Source organism: Centruroides sculpturatus, unplaced genomic scaffold (genome assembly GCF_000671375.1).
Source record: "Centruroides sculpturatus isolate CEXI.00-Female unplaced genomic scaffold, Cexi_2.0 scaffold51, whole genome shotgun sequence".
NCBI classification, from domain to species: Eukaryota; Metazoa; Arthropoda; class Arachnida; order Scorpiones; family Buthidae; genus Centruroides; species Centruroides sculpturatus.
Window position 1 is genome coordinate 936,131 of NW_019384329.1, and position 23,317 is coordinate 959,447.

At 35.3% G+C, this 23,317-nt stretch overlaps 1 protein-coding gene across 1 annotated transcript; it reads left to right on the forward strand.

Moving 5' to 3' along the window:
• Positions 1–1,368: 1,368 nt before the first annotated feature.
• Positions 1,369–22,110, forward strand: LOC111629281. The gene is made up of 21 exons (XM_023373166.1): positions 1,369–1,567; positions 8,300–8,366; positions 10,715–10,816; positions 10,958–10,998; positions 11,831–11,947; positions 12,031–12,118; positions 13,192–13,438; positions 13,514–13,706; positions 13,778–13,910; positions 13,995–14,071; positions 14,140–14,434; positions 14,504–14,567; positions 15,131–15,409; positions 17,740–17,951; positions 18,025–18,137; positions 18,213–18,460; positions 18,541–18,690; positions 18,808–18,970; positions 20,736–20,830; positions 20,903–21,169; positions 21,513–22,110. The coding sequence occupies exons 1-20, from the start codon at positions 1,518–1,520 to the stop codon at positions 21,163–21,165; spliced, it is 2,997 nt and encodes a 998-aa protein (XP_023228934.1). The 5' UTR covers positions 1,369–1,517; the 3' UTR covers positions 21,166–21,169; positions 21,513–22,110.
• Positions 22,111–23,317: the final 1,207 nt, after the last annotated feature.

Consider the following 23,317-nt stretch of genomic DNA (forward strand, 5'->3'; position numbering starts at 1 on the left):
CGATTTCTTCTGTACTTTTTCCTTCCACACAAACTTCAACTGTTCTGGAACCAACTGATCTTGTACAAATTCTTGACTGCTAAGTACTATCAGTTGGGTTCGGTTTTATTAGCGCATCTTTTCCTAGCACTTTAGGTAAGGTCACGTTTCTTTACGCAGCGCTCGAGAAGCGCTTTACAGCGAACACATTGAAACCCATTTCTAAATAGCCAATACTGCTCGTGACGTAATTTGCTACACTCTCGCTGCTTAAAGAAACGCGGCCTAATGCTTTAGTCTTCTTATCGTAATAATAGAAAGATTGCAGCCGAAGTTTTCATCTCTAAAACGTGAACGTCGAGCGCCGCCATCTTGTAAGCCTAGAAGAGTTTGGAACATCGAGCATGATTCCAATGACATTCCAAACACTTCTAGGCTTACAAGATGGCGGCGTTCGACGTTCACGTTTTAGAGATGAAAACTTCGGCCGCAACCTCTCTAATACTTTGCTTTACAACGTTTTCTCATATTTATCTCTGCTACTTGAAGAATGAGTAGCGATTTAGCTATTGGTAGTACTGTCTTGGTTTTTCTAGACATAAATCTCTTAGCACGACTACTATTAATTTCAGATTTAGGCGTGTTTCTAAGATTAGTAACGCTTTCCAGAAGTCTTTATTTTTCGGCTTCTGTCGTTTTCATTAGATTTTTTTGACTGTTTTCACTTCTGCATCGTCGTTAGATTAAATTAGCTGTGATAGGATGATGAGATCTTGTGTCGGTTAGGAGCTTCTAGGATATATCGCCCCATGGTAAAGTGTGACGTAATTGTCGCGTAATAGTAGTTTTATGCGTTTAATGACGGGGAATAACGCCTTCCGGGAAGTCTTTTAAGGATAACCGGCCCTCATTCAGGCGTTACAGACGAGGAGAAAACCGGGAAAGCTCCCCGTTACCAGCCCATCAGGCCGAGGCGCGAACCCACGAACTGAACTCCCAATGTTCAGGGAACGGAAACCGCTTTGCTACTGGTGAGCCAAGAATTTTCTAATTGGAATACAGATAATATCCCAACAAGAAAGGAAAAAATAATAATAATTTAAAATATTTATCAACTCTGAAATATCCACATTTTTATAACCTTATCATCAATACAAATAAATTATTAATTATTTATAAAAAAATGAAAAATCACCGCGAGAGACCGCTTTCGATTTTCCTCTCCAATCGACTCATCTATTTATCGAAAGATTATCAAAAAGACATAAAAGAAACTTATATTATTTTACATTTTATCAGGAGGAAAACAAAAACGTATTAATAATAACATTTTTTTTAATTAATTAAAATTCTAAAATTTATTCGAATTTTTTTTCTTCAAATTAACTAATCGCCGCTAGAGGGATCGGGACAGCAAGCAGGAAATAAAAAAATTCAGTTTGGAAATTGACATATTTCTCGTGATTGAAATTGATTATTTTCTGAGTGTAATTTTGAATAAGGAATTCTGATGTAAACGTCGTACGAGACTTAATGTTATGCATTTAAATGACACAATTCTAAATATCGAAGATAAAAGTCAACTAAAGTATGTCCTATTGACTCATTTATATTTATTTATAGAAAAACAATGATAAATATGTAAATAAATACTGTTATTTATAGTTTATATACATTAAAATACTCCCATACATGCACTTTATTTACCTACAAAGGTTTATGTCTTGCTTATCAAGTGATTGGTAGAAGTCACCGTTAATTATACAATATATACAAATACACATGTACAGTACACACACACACACACATGTACAGTCCCCTATAACACTGTTGATTTTTGCGTTTTATACGAATTCCATGTTGTACGAGTCACTTAGATTTTACAAGTACGCATGCCGGGCTCTGAACGGCTCATTATTTGTAAAATCTAAGTGACTCGTACAACATGGAATTCATATAAAACTGAAAAATCAACAGTGTTATAGGGGGGTCGACTGTATACGATTCACCTAAAGGTAACGCCTACAAAGTTACATTTAAAGTTTAGGAGAGGTTTTATAATGAGAAAATCTTAAATTTCTCCTACAGAATTCTTCTTCCATTCCCTTACGTCATCTACTCTTCCTACGGAATTCTCTATTACCGGATCTTCGGGTACGGACGAGGCAGGTTCAACCGTATCAAGCCGTAAAAGTGTCAAAAGAATCGACGTGCAGGGCTTCTTGAGATATAGCCCCCTTGAAATTGGTTTATGCGGAATTTTTGAATACCCTTGAAAATGGTATTAAATTTAAGAGCAAAAATTAAACTGTTTCACAAAATGGTAAAAATAAGCATTTTCTACTTTAGTAGAGATGGGTAAAAGCTTGTAAAATATGAGAAATTTCATTGGGGCGCAACTGTTAATTGTATTGCACGTTAACTAGCTGGATATGGTGGTAAATATACTGCCAAGGGTTGCAATTGAAGTGTAGTTCCTTTGACTTTTTTGGTTGTTCAGGGGGATGAAAAATTTGTGTCCAAAACCCTTATTCAAAACTGCAGTTTTACTGATTTCTTTACATTTATACACTATCTCCTCCTCCTCCATTTACAGAATCTTCTAATATTATTACAGGATTAATGTCTGTAGAATCTATTATCTGTTCCTCTTATTTCTTTTATAGAATTATTCATTTCTGCTATGGCAACTGTCATTTCTCTTATATTATCTTTGTAATAAGGAACTCTCTATTAAAATGTACAGTTTTTGAACACGTTTAACCTTCCTCCTTGTCGCATATGATGATGTACAGTACTTTCAGCAAATCCCATCCTCTTTAATTACACATATAATTACAACAATGAAGAAATGACTAAAAAGTTCCAATCGATAGTTTATTCTCATGACTAGTAAATAGGTATATAAAAACAAAACTGTAATGAATAGAGTTTGTGTATAAAATGCCTCAACCCTCTTCTTCCAGGTCTTGAACAATGACGTACTTTTCTCACCCTCCTTCCCCTGTAAACTATACATTTAATTAATAGATAGCCCTAAGATTCAACATATAAATCTTGAATCTTAGGGTTATCTAGCTAGAGATTTATTGGCCTGATTATGGAATGGAGAAGTCCCAAAAAACGTTTAACCAAATAAAAAGTACTGATTACTATAATTTTCTTAGTGTTTGTTACATAGAGATGATGTACTCTGAAAATTGTCGTTATATGTATAAGGTTTTCTTTGATGTGGCAATGTCCTTATGCCACTAGCTCATGAAAGATTGAGTACTACACTGTAAATAACATAACATTACCATAATCCATTTGATTACTAAGAAGGATTAAAGGAATTTGTATGTGTGTATTAAATCTCTTTCACCCTGGGCTCATAATGAGGGACAGATCCCAACATATTTGGGATGAATCACACAAGAAATTCCTGGGTTGTACACCCAGATTTGATTCTGTTTCCCAGGGTGATGAGTCGGTGCCTTAACTGTCTTGACTGTTTGGTCGTCGTTCATCTCGGATCCAAATTACAAACATAAAAGTAGCAGAGTACTCTTGCATTATTGAAGTTTTATTGAATTTGGTTATTAAACAGTTTCATGTTTGATATTTTTCTAAAATTTCAGAACATTGCATGTATTATGTTAAAGTATTGTGTGTAAAGGTTCTAATATGGAGTGACACTTCTGATGCATCTTTGTTTTGAGTTCTATCTTAATACAACAGAATTCATTGAAGAAGAACTCTTGGCTCCATATGTAACTATTCTCGTGAGTGTAACTGTTCATACAGTAGTGCCAGATTTTTATTTGGGCTATAGTATGACTAATTTGAACTAAAGGTAGGCTCTTAAGCTGCCATCCTTTATTAAATATAATAATTTGAAATAAATGAGTAAATAAATTTAGAATATCTGGAAGGAAAGATCAATTTGGAGCAGGATTTGAGCCTGCGATTTCTGTTTACCATTGACAACTACACTACGGGACTGCTGTTCAATGGCTCTCCACGGCACTGCCGACTTTACATTTACATAAACTGTTCTTTCTGTATTATAATATAAAATCTTATCACTGACAAAAATTATTGAATTAATTAAAGATCTTTAATTAATTTAATAAGTACAACTGTGGGATAGGTGGAATTTACTAGGTAAGGGGTACTGAAAGGTGAGATTTTTTTATATAATTATTTGAATTATATAGAGATAATTTGAAAAATAAATCATATAGGATAATTTATTGGAGCCAGATAAGTGGATATGAAGAGAAAAGATGTGTAAAGGGAAAGGTCTTCATTGATAGTAATGTTAACATGGTGGCTAAATAAGGATCCTGGATTACCTGATTGCATAAAAAGGATCAGAGATGACAGTATGCCGATCACCTTATTGTTAAGATGTAATATTTAGGTGATTTAATTAACTGAAAAACCTAAGAAGCTCGAGAGAAACAATGTGATTTATGTAAAAACATATCAGTACACCAAACCAGTTAAACAAACAAGAAAAATATTTAATATAATGAATGTTTTTGACCATATCAGTCGGACATCTTCAGGTTATTATGCCTGTTAAAGAGCTGATGTTCAATTGTTACGGATGAAAATGTTTATTATATTAAATATTTTAGTTGTTTGTTTAATTGGTTTGGAGTACTGGTGTGCTTTTAGATAATATATGCCAATTCTTGAGTGTTTAATATGTGAATTAGCCTACTAAATAGATGAACGATTACTGGAGTCGCTCAATCTTCTTAGAGGGACAAGCGGCTTTTAGCTGCATGAGACAGAGCAATAACAGGTGTGCGATGCCCTTAGATGTCCGGGGCCGCATGCGCACTACACTGAAGGAATCAGTGTGCGTTTACACCAGTCCGGCAGGGCTGGGTAACCCGATCATCCTCTTTCGTGATAGGGATAGGGGCTTGTAATTCTGCCCTTGAACAAGGAATTTCCAGTAAGCACGAGTCATAAGCTTGTGTTGATTACGTGAATTATGTCATTGAATCTAAGAGAAATTGAGATTTGATTTACAACAGTTTTGTTGCTGATGGTTTTTAGGAATAAATTAGGTTGTAAAAGGGGCAATCTACTGTGTATATATACTGTACATTTGTTTGTATGTGTATTATCTAAGCAAGGAGTGATAATCTGTGTCAGGGGTTGCCATATCTTGTCACAATATGAGCCGTATATCATGTTATGTGAGAATTAAAGTAAACACTTAACTAATATATCTTAAGATTGATTTTTAAGAAACTTTTTCTGTGTAAATTTCTACTTTTATTCATTATTTATTCATACTTGTGTGCACTCTTTTGGCAATTGTCTAATCGAGCAAAAAAAACTTCAACGAATAGAACACAGATAAAAAAAAAATTATTAGAAAACAACTTAAGTATAGTTATCGAGTTGCTACAACAGTAACTATAGTAACGGACCACATTAAATGACAAACAAAGGTTACGAAATGCAATAATTAAGAACTTTTAACTTGGCGTCACTAGGATCGACGAATATTTCAGTGTAAAAATGGCACAGATTAAGAATTACGACCGTAAATAGATTAACATTTTAAAATTTCCTAACACGTACGGCTTAATCCTTTATACATTTACACTAATATAGGTTTATATTGACAAAATAATTTATAATTAATTGAATATTACGTATTTTTGTAGGCCGAGTGAGGTTACAACTCAAATGTTAGTTATTGTACGTGTAATTAGAATGAAATTTTTCATTAGTAACTGTGAAAATCCTGAAAAAGTAACACGACTTTTGCCATTTTTGTCATTTTTTTTTTTTTTGTGTCTAGAAATATAATGTAAATATTGATGGAGTGTAACTGAGAAATCAATGGAATTGATTGACGAGTTGTATGCCATTGTTGAAGTTGCGGTAAGCTTTGTGAAATGAATACGTTGTCTTCGTGTGATATGATAAATTAATCATGCATTTAGCAGCTAATTTAAGCGTTTTATATGATACTTTTTTATACGTTGGGCGTAATTTATTTCCTATATCGTGCAAGTTGACTTCTATTACGAAACTATTAAAAAAAATTCAAGTATCTGACATATAATTTCTTTTATAAAAGAAAGAAATTATATGTTATGAAATTATTATATTAATTTGTTTACTTAAGAATTAACGATAATTATCGGGATGGAGAGAGGTGAGATGAGGCCACGAGCTGGCGACAGATGTGATGCCCATTCTAGTCATAAAAATATGATTAAAATCAACAAAATAAATAAGAATAGAGTTTCCTCTTCCATTTGCCTTTTATCGTGCTTTCTTTTTTACGTAAAAAGACTAAAGGCCGGTTTCTATTCGTTCAGAATTGTGGCTGAAGGTACGGCAGCAATGTCAGCATATCAGTTTTGAAATTGGGGAAAGAAATAAAAAGAAATCTCTGTACATACCTTATATGTTTCTCCTCCCCCAATTGTGCTATGTGGTATTGAGGATGTACAGCACGCTGTACATACTATTAATAAAAATTGATTGATTGATTGATTGTAAGAACTAAAGCCAAATATATATGTAATGGAATTAATACGAAGACAAGAATGATAATGTACAAACATCATCAAATTTACATTGTGAAGGATAATTGTACCCTATTATTATTTAGGAAGGTGATAGAAAACATTCGTTCCTTTAAACTTAGAAAGTATTACTGGTTTTGTTCAGACTACAACGGACATTTTGAGTTATTAGTTGTCTCATTTAGGCATATTGCATCTCAGAGATAAAAGAATGTAGGAAAAACGAGGTGTTTTATGTCTTTTTGCTGCTAACAATACTAAGAAGAATGAGAAAAATTGTACAGCAAGATAATATGAAGTTTATTGGGCTTGCAATTTGTCAAACTTTTCTTTCCGATGATGATGATGATGATATTCCAGATTTCAGAGGCAGCAAGATATCAGCCTACTACTTTTGGGATCTGGGATGAAATTTGGATGAGCAAATCCAAAAATTTTCCGTGGGTGGGCCATTCTGATGTCTTTTCCCACTCTGCCACCCTTGTAGGATTGGGCAAGCCCACAATGGACTTGAGAAAAAAAGCTTAGTGCCAACTAGACGGAAATGAAAATAATTTGGATTACAATTAGGATGCCAGCTTGTAACGAGGAAAAATGGATAAGCTAGACAAAGAACAACTCATCGTTTATTTTTCAGAACGCTTCTAAAAGTTTTTGTTTACTGAAGAATTTTTTGAAAATAACCAAAATTCCTTATGGTTTGGAAAATTCCAGACATTTGGTAATCCTAATGCTAGAAAGCTAAAAGTCTGGCAAGCAGCCGCAGAATTTTGATTAGATCCTTTCCGAAAGTTGACGCAGAAGATTTTTTTTTTGAAGTCTTTTATTCCCTAGGCAAAAGATAGCCTTTAACTTATTTATTAAGGATTCGTTCAGACTGTAACGACAGTCAAGTAGCAAGACCCAAGATTTCAAAACAAAGTATTGAGAGAATTTCGTGGATTCAATTTGGACTCGAATCATGTCTTTAAAGTTTTCAAGTGTATGCTTTAGCTTCTTTGTTCTTCTGGCAATCGCAGATCTACCTATTATTCTAAGATTTATCTATTGAAATTTCTTCTGATCTGAGGTTCAACAACTCACAATTTCAGTTATTTTATTATATGAAATCTGACACAAATTATTTAATTTTTTCTTCATTTACTTTGATGACAGGAACCCAGTCGGCTTGAAGTTGCCGAAGAGTTTAACATGCTGCAGTTGGACTTCCCATTAATCACACGTGGTGACTTGGATGCAGTCTGGGCTCTGTGCCCGTTATATCTAGTACTGTGGTAGCACAGATGGTTGAGGTGGTAAATGCATCAGCCTACTCTGCACGACCAAGGTGATAGTTTGGATCGGAAACTCTGGGAGTTATTTACAGGTGTTCTCTCTTGAATTCACTGGACTCATTGTCCTTGTGAAATTTACAACAGGTATAATGAAAAAGGCCTTTGTAGTGCTTTCAGAGTGGAAAGAATAAAAAACAAAACTCTGTCACAACATGCGAAATGTGATTTCCATGTACAGCGTATGAATGTTAGGTATTCAAATCTTAATCCCATTCACGAATTGCCCTGAAGTTTTTACGATAATTTAAGTATTTATAGTTAATTGCACCAAATAATTTGATTGCTTTATCGGTTTTCCCAAGTTTATGTATGTATGTATGTAGATATTTATTTAAATTATTTTAAGATATGAATAATTTATGTAAAGATTAAAATATTGATTTAATATTTATTTCAAAAAAAGGTTCTTGAAAAATTAATAATTGACTGATTTTTCAGCACTCTGTTGACCATTATCAAGAATTCTTCGCCTTCTCCAAACAGAATGGACGAGCATAGTGTTGAAGTGAGTAGTTGGTTAACTATTGTCGAAATCTGTCCTTTCAATGAAGTATATACGATGCATAGTAAAATCGTCCTTATACACTGACGTGTGTGAGCAATGCACAACGTACGAAATATGGTAATGAATGAAACATGAAGGCACAGGAAAATGAGAACGTGTTATAAATACACACGAGAAATGAACGAGAATGTGAGAAGTATACATTATACTGCTTGTGCTCGACGTGCACGTTATCATTTTATGTTTCCTATTATGCTATTCGTGTATGCGGAGTGTGCTTTAGTAGTAAATTAGTTGCGCCCTATGACTTCATAATCAACATTTTTTTTGGGAATAAAAATCTGAAGACGGGAGCACCGACTTCAGATTTTTATCGTTGGGGGGTGCCACGAGCGACTATATGTGACATTTGTAACTGTATCCACTTGCATTTGTCAGTTACATCAGCGTATGAGAACTTTACTATGCATCTTGTATATGTTTATATATATGTATTTACATACAGGGTGTCCATAAGTCTGGAAACATAGAAGTTATGTCAATTTTTGTTTATTCTTATACAGGTAAAGCATGGTGCCAAGTAAGAAGAAATGAATTGGAGTTATTTTGATGGTGAGACCTGCAACTGGTATGAAGTTGTAAAATAGTTTAATGGGCTGCATGCAGACCGTCATGCATGATTGGTGGGGATGTAGACCATTAAACTCTTCGGCAGTTTCATACCATTCGTCAAAATAACAAATTCTTTTTTCTTTACTTGTTATTATGTAAAATAATAAACGAAATCAACATAGCTCTTATGATTCCAGACTTTTGGATGACTTACCGTTTCACACATAGTATTTTGATATCGTTAAATGGATCCTAAAGAAGTAAAGCAGTTGATAATACAAAATGAAATGTTTTTTGAGACCTTACAGACTTGTCATGGATCTTGACAAAACATTTTCAGGTTAGTCTATAAACTAGCGTACACACCGAGTAAGTAAATTAACGTCAAAGGATTGCTAGATATAATCCAGCAATCCTTTCATTCTAGTAATTTGACCTAGAGGCATAATTTGGTAGCGGTACGGCAGTCATAAAACTGCCGTTCTATGCTATATTTTTGCCTTGAATTTGTTTCCGAGGCATACGATTCTTTTCTTGTTTATTTGTTTAAACAAAATTAATTGTAACAAAGAACGGTAAAATGAGAAAAGAATTGTATGCCTTGGGAAGAAATTCACGGCAAGAATATAGCATAGAATGGCAGTTCTATGACTGCCGTACCGCTATCGAATTATTCTTCAAATAGCCTGTGCGCTTGACTTAAAAGGTTATAATAATTTGTCTACCTCAGATGAATTATTATTATAAACTTTTCTTTTCAAAACAAAGAGTTATGTGAAAAATTCATTTACCTGATTTATATTTTAGTATTATAGAATCGTTCATGTTCTGTTAAGATTTGTGACATCCGCTCTATAGGGTCTCCTAGTCTGTATCGGATTTTATACAGTTATTTTTAATTCGGACATAACATCATACCAGCATTTGCATGAAAGCATTTAAACCCTTGAGTGGGGCCTTAATGTTGAAAAGAATTTCATGTTTTTCAAAGCAAATTGTCATTAGAAAAGGTTATAATGCTTGAAAATGTGGAAGGCCAACACAGAGGTGGCCGACCTGCTACAAGAAGTGCCACCCTAATGGCAGTAACTGGCACAAAGCCGCCTCTTAGAGATCTGTCATTCACAAACGTTCAAATATGAGGCTGCTGTCGGCTTGCTAGGAGTCGACATTGACTCACTGGCATGCGATGGCAACACATTCATGGTAGAATGGTAAAGTTTTCCTACTGTAATAGGTTTTAAAATGTCTCTCTTTACTTCTCTGGCCACATAACTCTATTGTTCATCTTCCTTATGCATTTTTAGGAATGAGTTACATCCAAAAATTGGGGACTTTACGCCACTATACAGCACTTTTTATCGCTGTATATTGTTTATTGTATAATGTATAGTATGCGATTGAATGAAAAGTTTATGTACAAAAAGTAGACTCACAACAACATAAGCTGGCTGAATGCATTACCGCTCCGCTATATGTTACGAGGAATACTTAGATATTGATAATTCGTTTACTACAACCTCAAGATATAATCCTTATAGGTATTACTGATTCTACTTCTTTGAAAATAAACTCGTTTAATTATCCTATATTAATTCAACGCGGAATCTGGGCAGAATACAGAACAATTTACACAGACCGTATCTTCTTTTTACAATCTTGAATGATTTTAATTCATTTTCGATAGAAAATCTGACGTAAATAAATCTTAATAAAATAATTTATATATATTTTAGAGCCTGGCGGAAGTATTTCGCTGCTTTATTTGCATGGAGAAGCTTAGAGATGCACATCTGTGTCCCCACTGCTCAAAATTGTGTTGTTACATGTGCATTCGGGTAAGTATCATCGTGTAATTTATGGCTATTAATCCCTTATTAATGGTTTAATATTTATATTTCTAGTCTAATTGGTCTTATAGTTTTGTATTGCAAAGCTATTTGTATGTAAAATTGATTGAAATATTACGTTTTTTGCAGCGATGGTTAACCGAGCAAAGGTCACAGTGTCCTCACTGCCGGTAAGATAAATTCCATATTAGATGAATTAACTGTGCTTGAAATTTATTAATTTAATACAGGGCTGTGGAGTCGCGTAAAAATCTACCAACTCCAACTCTGACTTTTCCTTATCATCCGACTCCGACTCCGGCTAAAACACCAAAACTCCACGACTCCTACTCCGACTCCGACTCAACAGCCCTGCCAGGGCTGTGGAAGTCGCGTAAAAATCTACCGACTCCGACTCCAACTCTGACTTTTCCTTACCATCCGACTCCAACTTCAACTCCTGCTAAAACATCAAAACTCCACGACTCCGACTCCACAGCCCTGATTTAATATTAATCTTGTTATTAATCTTTGCAATTTTTATCGACATTATTAACGATAGAATAAACGTTGTAATACAATAAAACTCGTCATTGATGAAAAAGTGAATTTTGATATGTTATTGAATAATTATAACCGAATAATAGCCAAATTGGTAAAGGTGGGTTGAGGTTCTTAACACGGGCTGCTGGTTCCAGATTTATGCCCAAATTTTAAGGTCAATTTGTCCTGGATAAGTTTGATCCCGTCCTTTGTCTGCCGGCCATTTCCGTTCCGGCCTGGCCAAACCCATAACGGGTACGATTAAAAGGTTAATAAGGTGGAAAGTTTAAAAATAATAATAAGTTTGCTTCCCCGATGTAAAGAATGGTCGATTTTATGTATAAATAATCGTTCGGTTGCAGTTTGGTCCATTTACGGAAATCAGTTATCGCAAATGACCAGATTTATTGTAACAGAAATGAGTATTTTGAATTGTGGGTTTGCATTACGATAAATTAATTTGCTTATTTTTTTTTCTAGAGCATCTCTTCACTTGCATGAATTGGTTAATTGTCGCTGGGTAGAGGAAGTGACTCAGCAATTAGATACGTTGCAATTGGTTGGATCAGCAAAGGGAGAGGTCCCGGAAAAAGAAAAGTGAGACGAAGCTAAAAATAAAATTTGTTTATTTATTAACTTTTTTATTATCTTTTAAAATGATCATTGCTGTTATTCTACAGATGCAAATCTCATAAGGAGAAATTAAGCGTTTATTGTTGGAACTGTAAAATGTGTATCTGTCATCAGTGTGCGCTTTGGGGCGGAATGGTAAGTGTTCTTGAGAAAGCGTTTGTTATTAAATGTGTATTGTAATATTTGGTCATCCAGAGGCTGAGGTGTAGGCCTACTTCTCGAGAATCTTGGCAGTCGAAAACCCTGGAATTTCTTGGTGTGGTCAGGTATCTGCCTCGCTGCTTAACTGCCCTGACCTGGCCGATCCCACGACAGGCTCAAAAAAAAAAAAAAGGCCTTTTTGGCAACCACAAAACAGAGTTTAAAAGAAATAATACTATGTCGTCAAATGAATAGTTTATCTGCAAGGAAAGCCATAAACTGACCATACTTGTTAGGCTGAGAATCCGCTAGTGTAAAAACAAGTATAAAAGCCCTTGCCGTAATTAATTTAGTCACGTGACTGTGATATTTTATGCTAGAGCATGGTGTAAAATGAGTGTAGAGCGGATTGAGTTTTGATGCGAATACGTATGTAAAACAGTACCATCGATCACTGGAAAGTCAATGAGCTTTGAGGTCTTCCAGACCCTTAATGTAGCTTCCATATACATAACTATGGTATTTTAACTTCATAATTTATACATACATACATACATACATACATACATATATATATATAAAACTGTTACAGTAGAAGATGCGACTCTTGTGTATTTGTAATAGGCAATATATGGCTTCTATTGTGAAAAGGTGTGGTTTGGTCACCTCTGGAATATAACATAAGGAAAGTAGGGTGATCAGCCAAATTTTGATATCCTTGCCATTTGCATTTCTCAACATTTTGACACTTGGGGCCCAAAAAATGTAAGGAAAAACCCTTACAAAGTTGTGTCCATGCATATGTACAGGGAGGGCATTTATTTTGCATTATACCTTGGGACTGGACAAACCAAAAATTTTGAAACTTGGCAGAATTATTTCTGTGTGTGGGACATTGATGCTATTAAATTTTGGTGGCTAAAAGTCAAGGAGACGGGAAGATAGAGAATGGTTGTGTCGTATTGCTAGTGGAGTGGAACTTAATGAAAGTTTAATAAGACCAGACAGACTATTAGGATATGTATTTGAAAACAATTTAGATTAAACTTTATTATTATTATTTTAAGCATTCGGGACACGTCTTTAAACCTTTGGACGAAGTGTACGAGCAGCACATCACTCAGATCAAAGAAGAAGTTAGTCACTTGCGTCGCAGACTAATGGAACTCATCAGTTTGGTTCAGGAGGTCGAACGCAATGTGGAAAGCGTTCGGGTGGCCAAAGACGAACGAGTTCACGAAATACGCAATGCAGTAGAAAATATGATAGCTCGTTTGGATTCCCAGCTGAAGAACAAGCTTCTTACATTGATGGGTGATTAATATTTTATATAACGTATGACTTTATAATATAATATATTAATTATTTTACATTGTTTTTATTTACTAGGTCAAAAGACATCGGTTACCAAAGAAACGGAGCAACTAGAATCATTATTACAGTCAGTAGAACAGCAACTCCATGCGTCAAGTAAGAATGAACTCATTAGTAGAAGTGGAGAAATATTAAATATGATTGCAGAAGTTCAGCGGAAACCTATGGCGAGTTTTGTAACCGCGCCCGTTCCGGCCGATTTTCAGAGGTAATTAAATTGTCCCGTGATGTAATTACGTTGTTGTCGTCTAAAATCTGGATTTAATGTCATTTTTATAGTGAGATAGTTCCGCCTTATGACAGCAGTACGTTCATCATGCATAATTTTAGCCTCCTGCAGCAGCGGGCCGATCCAGTATACAGCACTCCTCTTTCTGTTTATGGTCTAACTTGGAGACTAAAGGTTTATCCTGTGAGTTAAAATGACACTTTTGATAAATATTTAAATTAATTTTTTTTTGATTGATAGCTAAATAGTATAATGCATTCTTAAAAGGATGGAAATGGTGTCGTTCGAGGAAATTACTTATCTGTATTTCTTGAGCTGTCGGCCGGATTATCTGAAACGTCAAAGTAAAAACACTTTATTTTTTTAAAAATTAGTTTAAATTTGCAATTGTAAAATTGCCTCTTTTCTAAAGATACGAATATCGAGTGGAAATGATACACCAAGGCTCGCACGATGCAAACAAGAACATCGTTAGAGAATTTGCATCTGATTTTGAAGTCGGAGAATGTTGGGGTTACAATCGATTTTTCAGACTAGATCTATTAGCTAGCGAAGGCTATCTCAACACGGAAATGGACACGTTGATCTTAAGATTTCAAGTTCGTCCGCCCACATTTTTCCAAAAGTGTCGTGATCAGCAATGGTATTTAAATCAATTGCAGGTGGCTCAAGCTCAGTATATTGTACAAATTAATGATCTAAAGGAGGTAAATTTTAAATTTCTAACATTTAATATCACTGTTTTTATGCTGTACTTAAGAAATTTACACTTGTAGAGATTAGCGATTGAATTATCAAGAAATCAGGCAAGCTTAGGAACAAAGAATGATGTTATTGCAGGTAAGCTGTCGTCATTTAATATACAGGGTATTCTCCTTGAATGTCTCTAGTTTCGTGGATTAATTTTGGGAAAAGAAACACGACTATAGTAATTTAGATAATTGTAATAGGAAGTGCTTCTGAATATGTTAGTTACTATGTTAAGTCAGCACATTTCCACATACATTCCTGACATGTATCTGGTCTATATGTTTTGGCCCATGTCCCAGCTGGTACATTAGGATCAACCTATTAATGGGATCCATGATTTCTGTATGTGGGGATCTCGTGTAGCATATGCATGATTCTCGACATTCCTGCAAAAAAGAAAGTTCAATGACGCAATGGGAAATGAGAAATGGGGTCTTGGCAAAGAAGACCATGTGGCTGTGCATGTTCAGATTGCCACCATGCTGCTGCTGTGGCCCCTTTCAAGTGTATGCAAATGAAACTTTGAGTATTTAGTAACATTTATGAACGTCTAAAATCCATTTATTTTACAGACCATTTTAAAATTAGAGATATTCGAGGGGAATGGTAAGTGGTATTTAGTATATATTGATGTGTTAATTCTATTTCTGTAGAATTACAACAGGAACAAACTCACACTATAGCATCTAATCCATCCGTCGTTAGTATTGGTAACTGCATAGGAAACAATAAAATAATTTCTGCACTTTCGTCGACAAGTACGTTGCCGGTGACGATTTCATCTTCTCTCCCGGTATCCATAATCCCCACGGTTCAAAATAAAGCCGAAGGCAGCGTAAAACAGTCCATTCTCAGAGACGTCGCCAGTAAAAGTAACAATTTTAACTGTGATATTAATGCGGCCGAAGGCTGTACTAAAGATAACGACAATGGTAAGTACTATTTATTTTGATATATTTTTACTTTGTGTATGCCGTACATGGGAAACTGTTCCGTTTGAAGATAATTAAATCAAGATTTTGATTGATATGTACATTTTAAGATACTTCAAACATAGTTTTGTTATTTGAGATGATATTCATATACACATAAAATGTGAATTTTAATTATTCTATTTGGTGTAGTTAGAAATGACTTGTGGAGTGAGGACAGTTTTAGTATTGGTCTAATATATTTTATTTAACAATTAAAAACGAATTATTTGAAATCCGCTATTGACCAAGCCGATAAAACTACCAAATACTGGTAGTAGGTTCAAAGCTGAGTAGCGGACGGACAGGTGGTTATAGGCTTGCATTTGATCAATGAACCAGTCAAGTGGCATTTTCTGGGGTTTCTTCAAGCATCTAACATCTGAATAGGGGCCATTTTCCCATAGAAAGTTCTCCCAACAGACTTTCCCTTGGCAGATTGCATATGTATTGCATTGTAGCATCCCATCAAAACAATCCTTTGATAGTAAAATCCACCTTGGCACTAGAGGCGCTAGAGTGAGGTACCTAACACCTCACTCTAGTGCTAAATTTATTTCTAATTTACAATCATTATATTCAAATTTAACCCAATCATTTACGGCAGTTGTGGGTGTATATTTTCCGCCTTGATCATACACATAATTACTGAATCTGACATTAAAAACACACTAGAAAAGGTCTCGACCTTTCTTCGTAAACTTAGCCCCTGCATAATGTTTAAAACATTTTCAAAAACAATTGTCGTGAATGAAGTTTCAATATGGAATAAACAGTCTTGCACATAGAAAATGAAACGTCGACCCAATTAACGATACAAATTGTCAAATGCTACATAAAAGTAGTTCTGAATAACAGATTTAAATTGCCAGTTACTCCAAATACTTTGCTAATCTGATTTGCTGCAGATTAGCGAAGATTTGAAATGTCGACTATTATTATTTTTGCCACTCGTTTGGTCAATCTTCCACATTTAGTTTGGCATTTGCATTTGTTTGGGATGTGCTATTTTAGTGTTTATTATGTTCGGTCCCATCACTTCAATGACGTACCCATATTCATGAAGGTTGACAAAATGTATTTAAACACATTACAAAGTAAACTGTTTAATTTAATACATTTATTACCTTCATGACACCTTTAGTTGCATGTTAATAAAGTAATGCCTAATACAACAGAAAGAACTAGTGTATCAATCTTCTTCTTCTTCTTCGTACCATATCAGATTTCTGACGTCGGCGATACCCGGTGCAGATTAATAATACGCCAAGGTGTTTACTAGAGAAGGTTAGTACCCAGAGTGGTTTCCCGTTGCCTTCTCTGGGGCGCGCTGTTACGCGAGGGGAAAGAATGCCTTCCGGGAGGACTTTTATGGGGAACTGGCCTCCTATTTAGTCGTTATCGGCAAGGAGAAAACCCGGAAAACTCCAAGCAGCCAGCCTGTCCGATCGCGGAGCGAACCCACGACTGAACTCCCAGTGTTTAGGGTACGAAGACCGATCGGCCACTGGTGGGCAGTGTATCAATATGTGGAATAATAATACAAAATCAATAGATAAAATATGTTGTTAGGAGTGTCCTTCTTTAGGTAAAACGGTTGGATTCCTTATTCCCGAACTGATTACTAAGAATGTGGTTGATGTAGGAGGTTACACGAGGACATGTAAAGATCATAATAAAAATAATACATCAGACACATAAGAGAAGAGTAAATGTGATGCTGAATGAAAGGAACACGACAGATACAACGCATGCGCAATAGATATCGCGCAATTGAAACATTGTTTGAATTTCTCTTTTTAAAAAACTGCGTGACGGTGTTTGGGAATAAGGAATCCAACCATTTTACCTGAAGAAGGACACGGAAGGTGTTCGGAAAATGTTTGTTTTTACAAAATTATTTATTTTTGTATTTCTACACACCGGTTACAGGCACGAGTAAGTAGGTTTTTGTTTATAGATATACTTTTATCTGCTACCCAACATCGAGGATACATTCTGAGAAATATTTTGCTAAGCGAACAGTTTACTTGCATACATTAGTCTATTACTCTCGCAGGCTATACATAACTCAACTGTACCACAATGATAAGTGTGTGTATATATTTAAACAAAGAAAAGCTACCGATGGCTACAAATTTTTCACCATCACTACGATCGTGCAACATCACCATCATAGACGATGTTCATTGTCAAGCGGAATGTTGTTATGCATGGAAAATTTGTAAATAGAATAGAATCGTAAATATTTTAGTGATGCAGATTATTATATCGTTTTTTAAACATAACAGGCAGAGAAGAAGAAGCCCAAAACAGTTCCAAAATGAGTAGAAATTATGTTTGCACACCAGTTGAAAAGATAAAAATTAATCCTTCCATTTCTCAAAAGAGAAGTCCGAATTTACAAAAGCCGAGAAAAAACAACAATAGTTATAAAGATCTTCTCGATTCTTGTGATGCATCCTGCGAAGCCGATTCCACTACCAGCTCTGATGAAAGCGAAGTGAGTTAACGTCTACAAATCTAAAGTACTTAAAGATAAAAAACCCGATTAAAGTTAAAATATTTATATTTAGATTCTCACCGATAACGAAAACGACATTACAACAGAAGTCGAAGTGAGTTGCGAAGGAGAAACTGCCGTAGATGACAATAGTAACGATGAAAAGGACATTGACGAGGAGACGATGTAAGTCCGACGAACAAACAGATAAGTAATTTTAAAATAATTATTAATTTCGTAAAATAAATTTTGGAATCGTAGGTTTGGAGAAAACGACGTCGAACGAAACAGTAAGATTGGATTTTTGCAGCACAGGTGTCGTAAGTGGAACATACTTCCGACATCGACGTCGAGTTCCTTGAATCGAACCTCAGCCTCAAGCGAAGACACTTCAAATAATGTCAGCAGCGCGACTGACGACGAAAATATGTTACTTCAGCTTTTGGAAATGCAAGATAGAAGCTCATTTCCACACAGAGCCTGGAGTAAAACATATTGTCGCAAGCAGAGTAATTGTCTATATATTGTAAATAAAATGTTTATAACAATAAGTAAGTATAATAATATGTACTTATACACTTTAACACAGGTAAAATGAGCAAAGATAGTCACAGCTGCCCACACACTTTACTTCTAACTTCGTTACTTGCTCGAAATGTTCCGACAGACTCTGCATCGAGTAATATGGCATCTTCGACGGTGATTTCGCCCACCAAAACTTATTCTTCTAGAAAAAAGTGTAAGAAATTTGACGCATTACTTCACATTCTTAATTAGATATTAGCATTAATTTTTATTCATACTAACAGAAGATTTTGAAGGTAACTTCTATAAATTATTCTAATAATCTTTACAGGGGAAGACGGGTTGAACATTAACAGTTGTCGTCTAGCTGATTTAGAGCACTGTCCTTCTTCGCCTGAAGCTGAGGCAGACATTTCATTGGAACACGGTCCTTTGCCGGAGACTTCGACGTCGGAAATTGACTGCTTGTCTTCGCTGAGTACTTCACGACTGAGGTGAATATATTTTTAAACAAGACGCTAATATATAAATTACACAGTGTTTGTTAGGGAGCACCGATAGGTGTTTACAGGTTTGCATGGTACCAGAAGGCTGGCCACACAGAATTTTCCAAGTTTTCTTTGTGTATCTAACATCTGAGTAGGGGCTAGTTTCTTGTAAAATGCATTAGCAGATTGCCAGTTTGTCACATTTCCATATAAAATCAAACCAAATACGGATTTACTTTTTGATGCCATTATTCAAGCCGATTTATAATACAAGGATTAGGCCACAAGTAATGATTTTATTCAAATTGCTGAGAAATGCTCGGAACTATTCTAAATTGCTTTATATTATCGTTATCCCTCTTCGGCAGACTTCTGAGCTAGACTGGGCATTTTAGCCTCACAAAGACTTGCTCCAAGATCTTTTTGAGGCTATATTGGATGGAAAGATGGTTAACTATGATCTGTCATTTCATCAACATGCAGTCTTATCATTCTTACAAAAGAAAATGTCCTGGCGATTTGTAATTGTCTTCAGCAAACTTGAGCATGAGTAGTGTCAAAAGGTGGGTCCGACACCCGAAAACTGAAAAAAACAGACATTTGCAGTGACTGTCTATGTACTGCCCGCATTGACAACAACAAAGAGAAACATGGTATGCTTGTTAAGGAGAACTTGAGTGATAATCATATGAGAAATTGATGTTGAAGTTGATTTATAGCATTAAACTTCATCTAGGCTACATTGAAGAAACTGGGATAAAGGAATGAATGTCACTATCTTAAAAAGACTTTGGAATATTCACAAGGACTAAGATATAGTTCAAAATTTGTAATGTTTGCATACTCTGTAGATTTGTCCTTTCTACTATGCATCACAGAAGTCTAGCTGAGAATAATTATACGGTGGGTGATCGGTTAACGAACAGTTTCACGAAAGATTTTTATGATCGGACAACGAACACATGTTTGGATAATGAACACTTTACTGAACAAATGTAAAAAGAAGCAACGGAAAATATCAAGTACCGTTTGATTTTCCCTTGTCTTCAGGTAACAATTCGAAACCTTTCGGAGCGCGGGAGACGTCAACATCGACGCTCAACCAGATACGGATCAGATAGTGTTAATATTCCTCCGAATTTTGAAACTCTCTCTTGTAATTCCAGCTCTTTGTTTACCTTTCTGACAAATAATTTTTTATAGTATTCATGAGACTGTCAGATGGGCACTCGTTAAGTTTTGCGTCAGGGTTTATTTACGAAAAGTGAAAGTTTAACTGTCCCATTGGATATTCATTAACGTTTCAATACCAATACAATTCGGATAACGAACAAAGTCATGGAACGGATTATGTTCGTTAACCGATCACCCACTGTACTTTGAGAAATTTTGTGTGATAGAAGCATTGTAAATTCGATATCAGTAGAGTTGTTGTTCTCTCTCATCATCATTTAAAGTTAAAACATTGTGTTGATAAGTGTCTTACTTCTGAGTTAAGTGTTGCACACATGGATAACTCCAGAGATCTAACATTGTATCTAGCATGACTCCCGTCTAGTCTCATGTTCTTGAATCATTCTCTTCTTAGTTTACTTAATTTCTTTTGCTCTTTCTTATAATAATAGTTTTATAATGCTCTTGAAGATGCCCGGCAAAACTTACCTTCCTTTTTCATTATCTGTCTTAATAAACTTTCTCTCTATCTACTCTTTCAATGATTCTTTCATTCACTATCCTTTAGAGTTACATAAATATTTTTCTTGTTTTGTAGTGATTCGAGCAAACAACACTTGCAAGCCAACCCGAAAACCGAAGAGCCTGATTCGTCCGGTCGATCGGTAGCGGTGGCACTGAGTAAAATGACAGGTATTACAACATAAATTGAAATATAAATCAGATATTTTTAAGGATGCTTCTAAATAAATAAATATATTTCAGGATTAAGTCCAACTAAGTCGGCTTTGACACAAATACCTAACCCCATTTGGCAAATCACTTCGAGGCCGGATTTTTCGTCGCTCGTCACTTCATCCTCATCATTCACGTCCTCGACGACCACATCCGCTTCCGGCAGAAGAGCTGCGACGACCGAGAGAAATTCAGAAGAGAACAATGAAGAAAATGAAGAATTAACTGCGAGTGATAACAGCAATGCAGAAAATTCGCTCGGTTCCGATACCAGAGGAAACGACAATCCTTAAAATGGTAAATATTCTATTGAAATTGTTATAGTTTGTAAATACGAACGGTTAATTCAAACATCATTCAACTCTTAGGGCCAGTTAAATGAAAAGTAGCCATTGTTATTTATTTGCAAATTGTTACCCGTAAATTAAGACTCGCCAGCATTGAAATATTTGTTCCGTTGGATAACGAGCCCGGCGATTCTGTTCTCACAGACGTTGTTCTGTCTCTACTTTAGAAAGTCTGTGACGGCCTCTCGTACCCCTACATCTTAGTTTGCGAATAAATTATATTGGATTTCGTTTGACTTACTCTAACATAAATTTTATGAAAATTATTTTCATTTATATCCTCTCTTTTCCAGATTTTATCATCAAATTTCACGGAAAACAATGCCGCATTTCAGTATCTTCTCGACCTACCAAGATTAATTTTCGTAACATACTTTTCACAACATATCCGAAAATAAACCGGACGATTAATTTTATTTTCCTTCATTTTGTTTTAATTGCTGGGACCAAAACAAACAGATTCAATTGCTCATTATTTCCATATAAAAATACTTCAGTTTCTCATCAAAATTATCTTTTTATACATTGAAATACCATATTTATATACTTACATACTTACATACACTCACACACGTATACACATGCAGTAGAATTACTCCCTCGGAGAGACCCCGAAACAACGATTTCGAAACTCGATTAGTCGAATAGGCAATTTATATTATTTAATTTTGATTTTTGTTAAATTAATTAATTAATATTAATTTGTCATTTTTTTTCTTTGTTAATGTCTTGAAATTTTGAATTTGTATATACGATTGTTTGTGAGGTAATTGACAGGTTAATTATCGATTACCTGTTTCGTGATAATTGTTCTTCCATTTTAATTTTTTGTACTTAAAGGTTTGTGTAGTTTCTTTTGTCTAAATAAAGAAAAGGTTTTCTGATTTTAAACATTTTTCTGTTATTTAACAAATAAAAACACCAGCATGCCAGTGTACGCCAGTGACCGAGAGGATAAAACCGCCGAACACTGGTCGTGGGTTCGCATTTCGTCTTCGGACTGGCTGCACAGAGATTTTCGGATTTACTTTGCGTGTTTAAAGTGCCAATCTCACTTACAAGATTGAGTCATAAAACTCGCACGTACTGCGTCAACTAAGAAATTACAATCGGACAGAGTGGCGGTTATCACTTGCCTAATGGATTGGCCACGCGGAGTTTACTAGGTTTCCTTCAATGTTTAACAACCAAATAGGGTTCGATTTTCTGTAATAAGTCCCGTCAGTGAAGGGCTTTCTATGACTTTCAACTGTTAGGCTGTTGTGTTACCTTATCCTGTTAACCTGAGATTCCGACAGGAAACTATTATTAAAAACAGAGCATTGTGTATGTCGACCAATTTTGTTTTGGCAACGTGATCAAGTTTGTGGCCCAAGAAGTGTGGAAATGTGACATATACATTTTCCGTGAAATCATAACTGTACGTGGCAAGCATTAACTTGCTAGAAGGTGGTCAGATTGGTTACGAAAAGCAACACACGAAGGCGCAGGATTTCCTGTATATACCAAGGTGCCGTCAACGTCCCTTGCGTCCGGTGGCGGCCTGCATTTTTGGTTCCATGATGTTCTTTGAATTGTCATGCGAATTCCTTTGCAAGGTCCAATGGGTCTCGATTCAAGCAAGATGGGTGCAGCCCAAATTGGGATTTATTTTGACTTTGACTCTAGCCTAAAGGCTGAGTTGTAGAACTGTCAAGCCATGTCCTAATGGAGGATTTGAGGATGAAGCTGCCAAAATATGTTATGAACAGATTCTGGTGAGCTTAGTGAGCCCTTACAGTTGGGTGTTTGTGCACTGCAAGATCCTGAGAAAATTCTGAAATTTAATCAGTTATAAGGACTTTTTGAAGCCACATGAATTGGGTGTTAGATCATTTTCTAAGATCGATATTACATACAGTACTTCTCTCATTGACTTGTGTTTCTATCACTAAAGTTGCCTTATTTTGATAACAAATACTTAAAATACCATCAATTTTTGTTGAAAAATTCACTCATTCAAAAAGTTGGTACAGGATCCCTTCAGGATTAGGAGATTTGGTGGCATTACCTGGCGTACAATCAGACCACAATTATAATCATTTGTAAACCTGTTTGA

Bases quoted from the DNA above. Each gene is read 5' to 3' on its own strand.
- LOC111629281 (XM_023373166.1), top strand. From the start codon at position 1,518: ATGCATTTAAATGACACAATTCTAAATATCGAAGATAAAAGTCAACTA. The intron at 1,568-8,299 runs GTATGTCCTATT...CTGATTTTTCAG, and splicing joins GAAGATAAAAGTCAACTAAA to CACTCTGTTGACCATTATCA. The intron at 13,911-13,994 runs GTGAGTTAAAAT...CATTCTTAAAAG, and splicing joins GGAGACTAAAGGTTTATCCT to GATGGAAATGGTGTCGTTCG.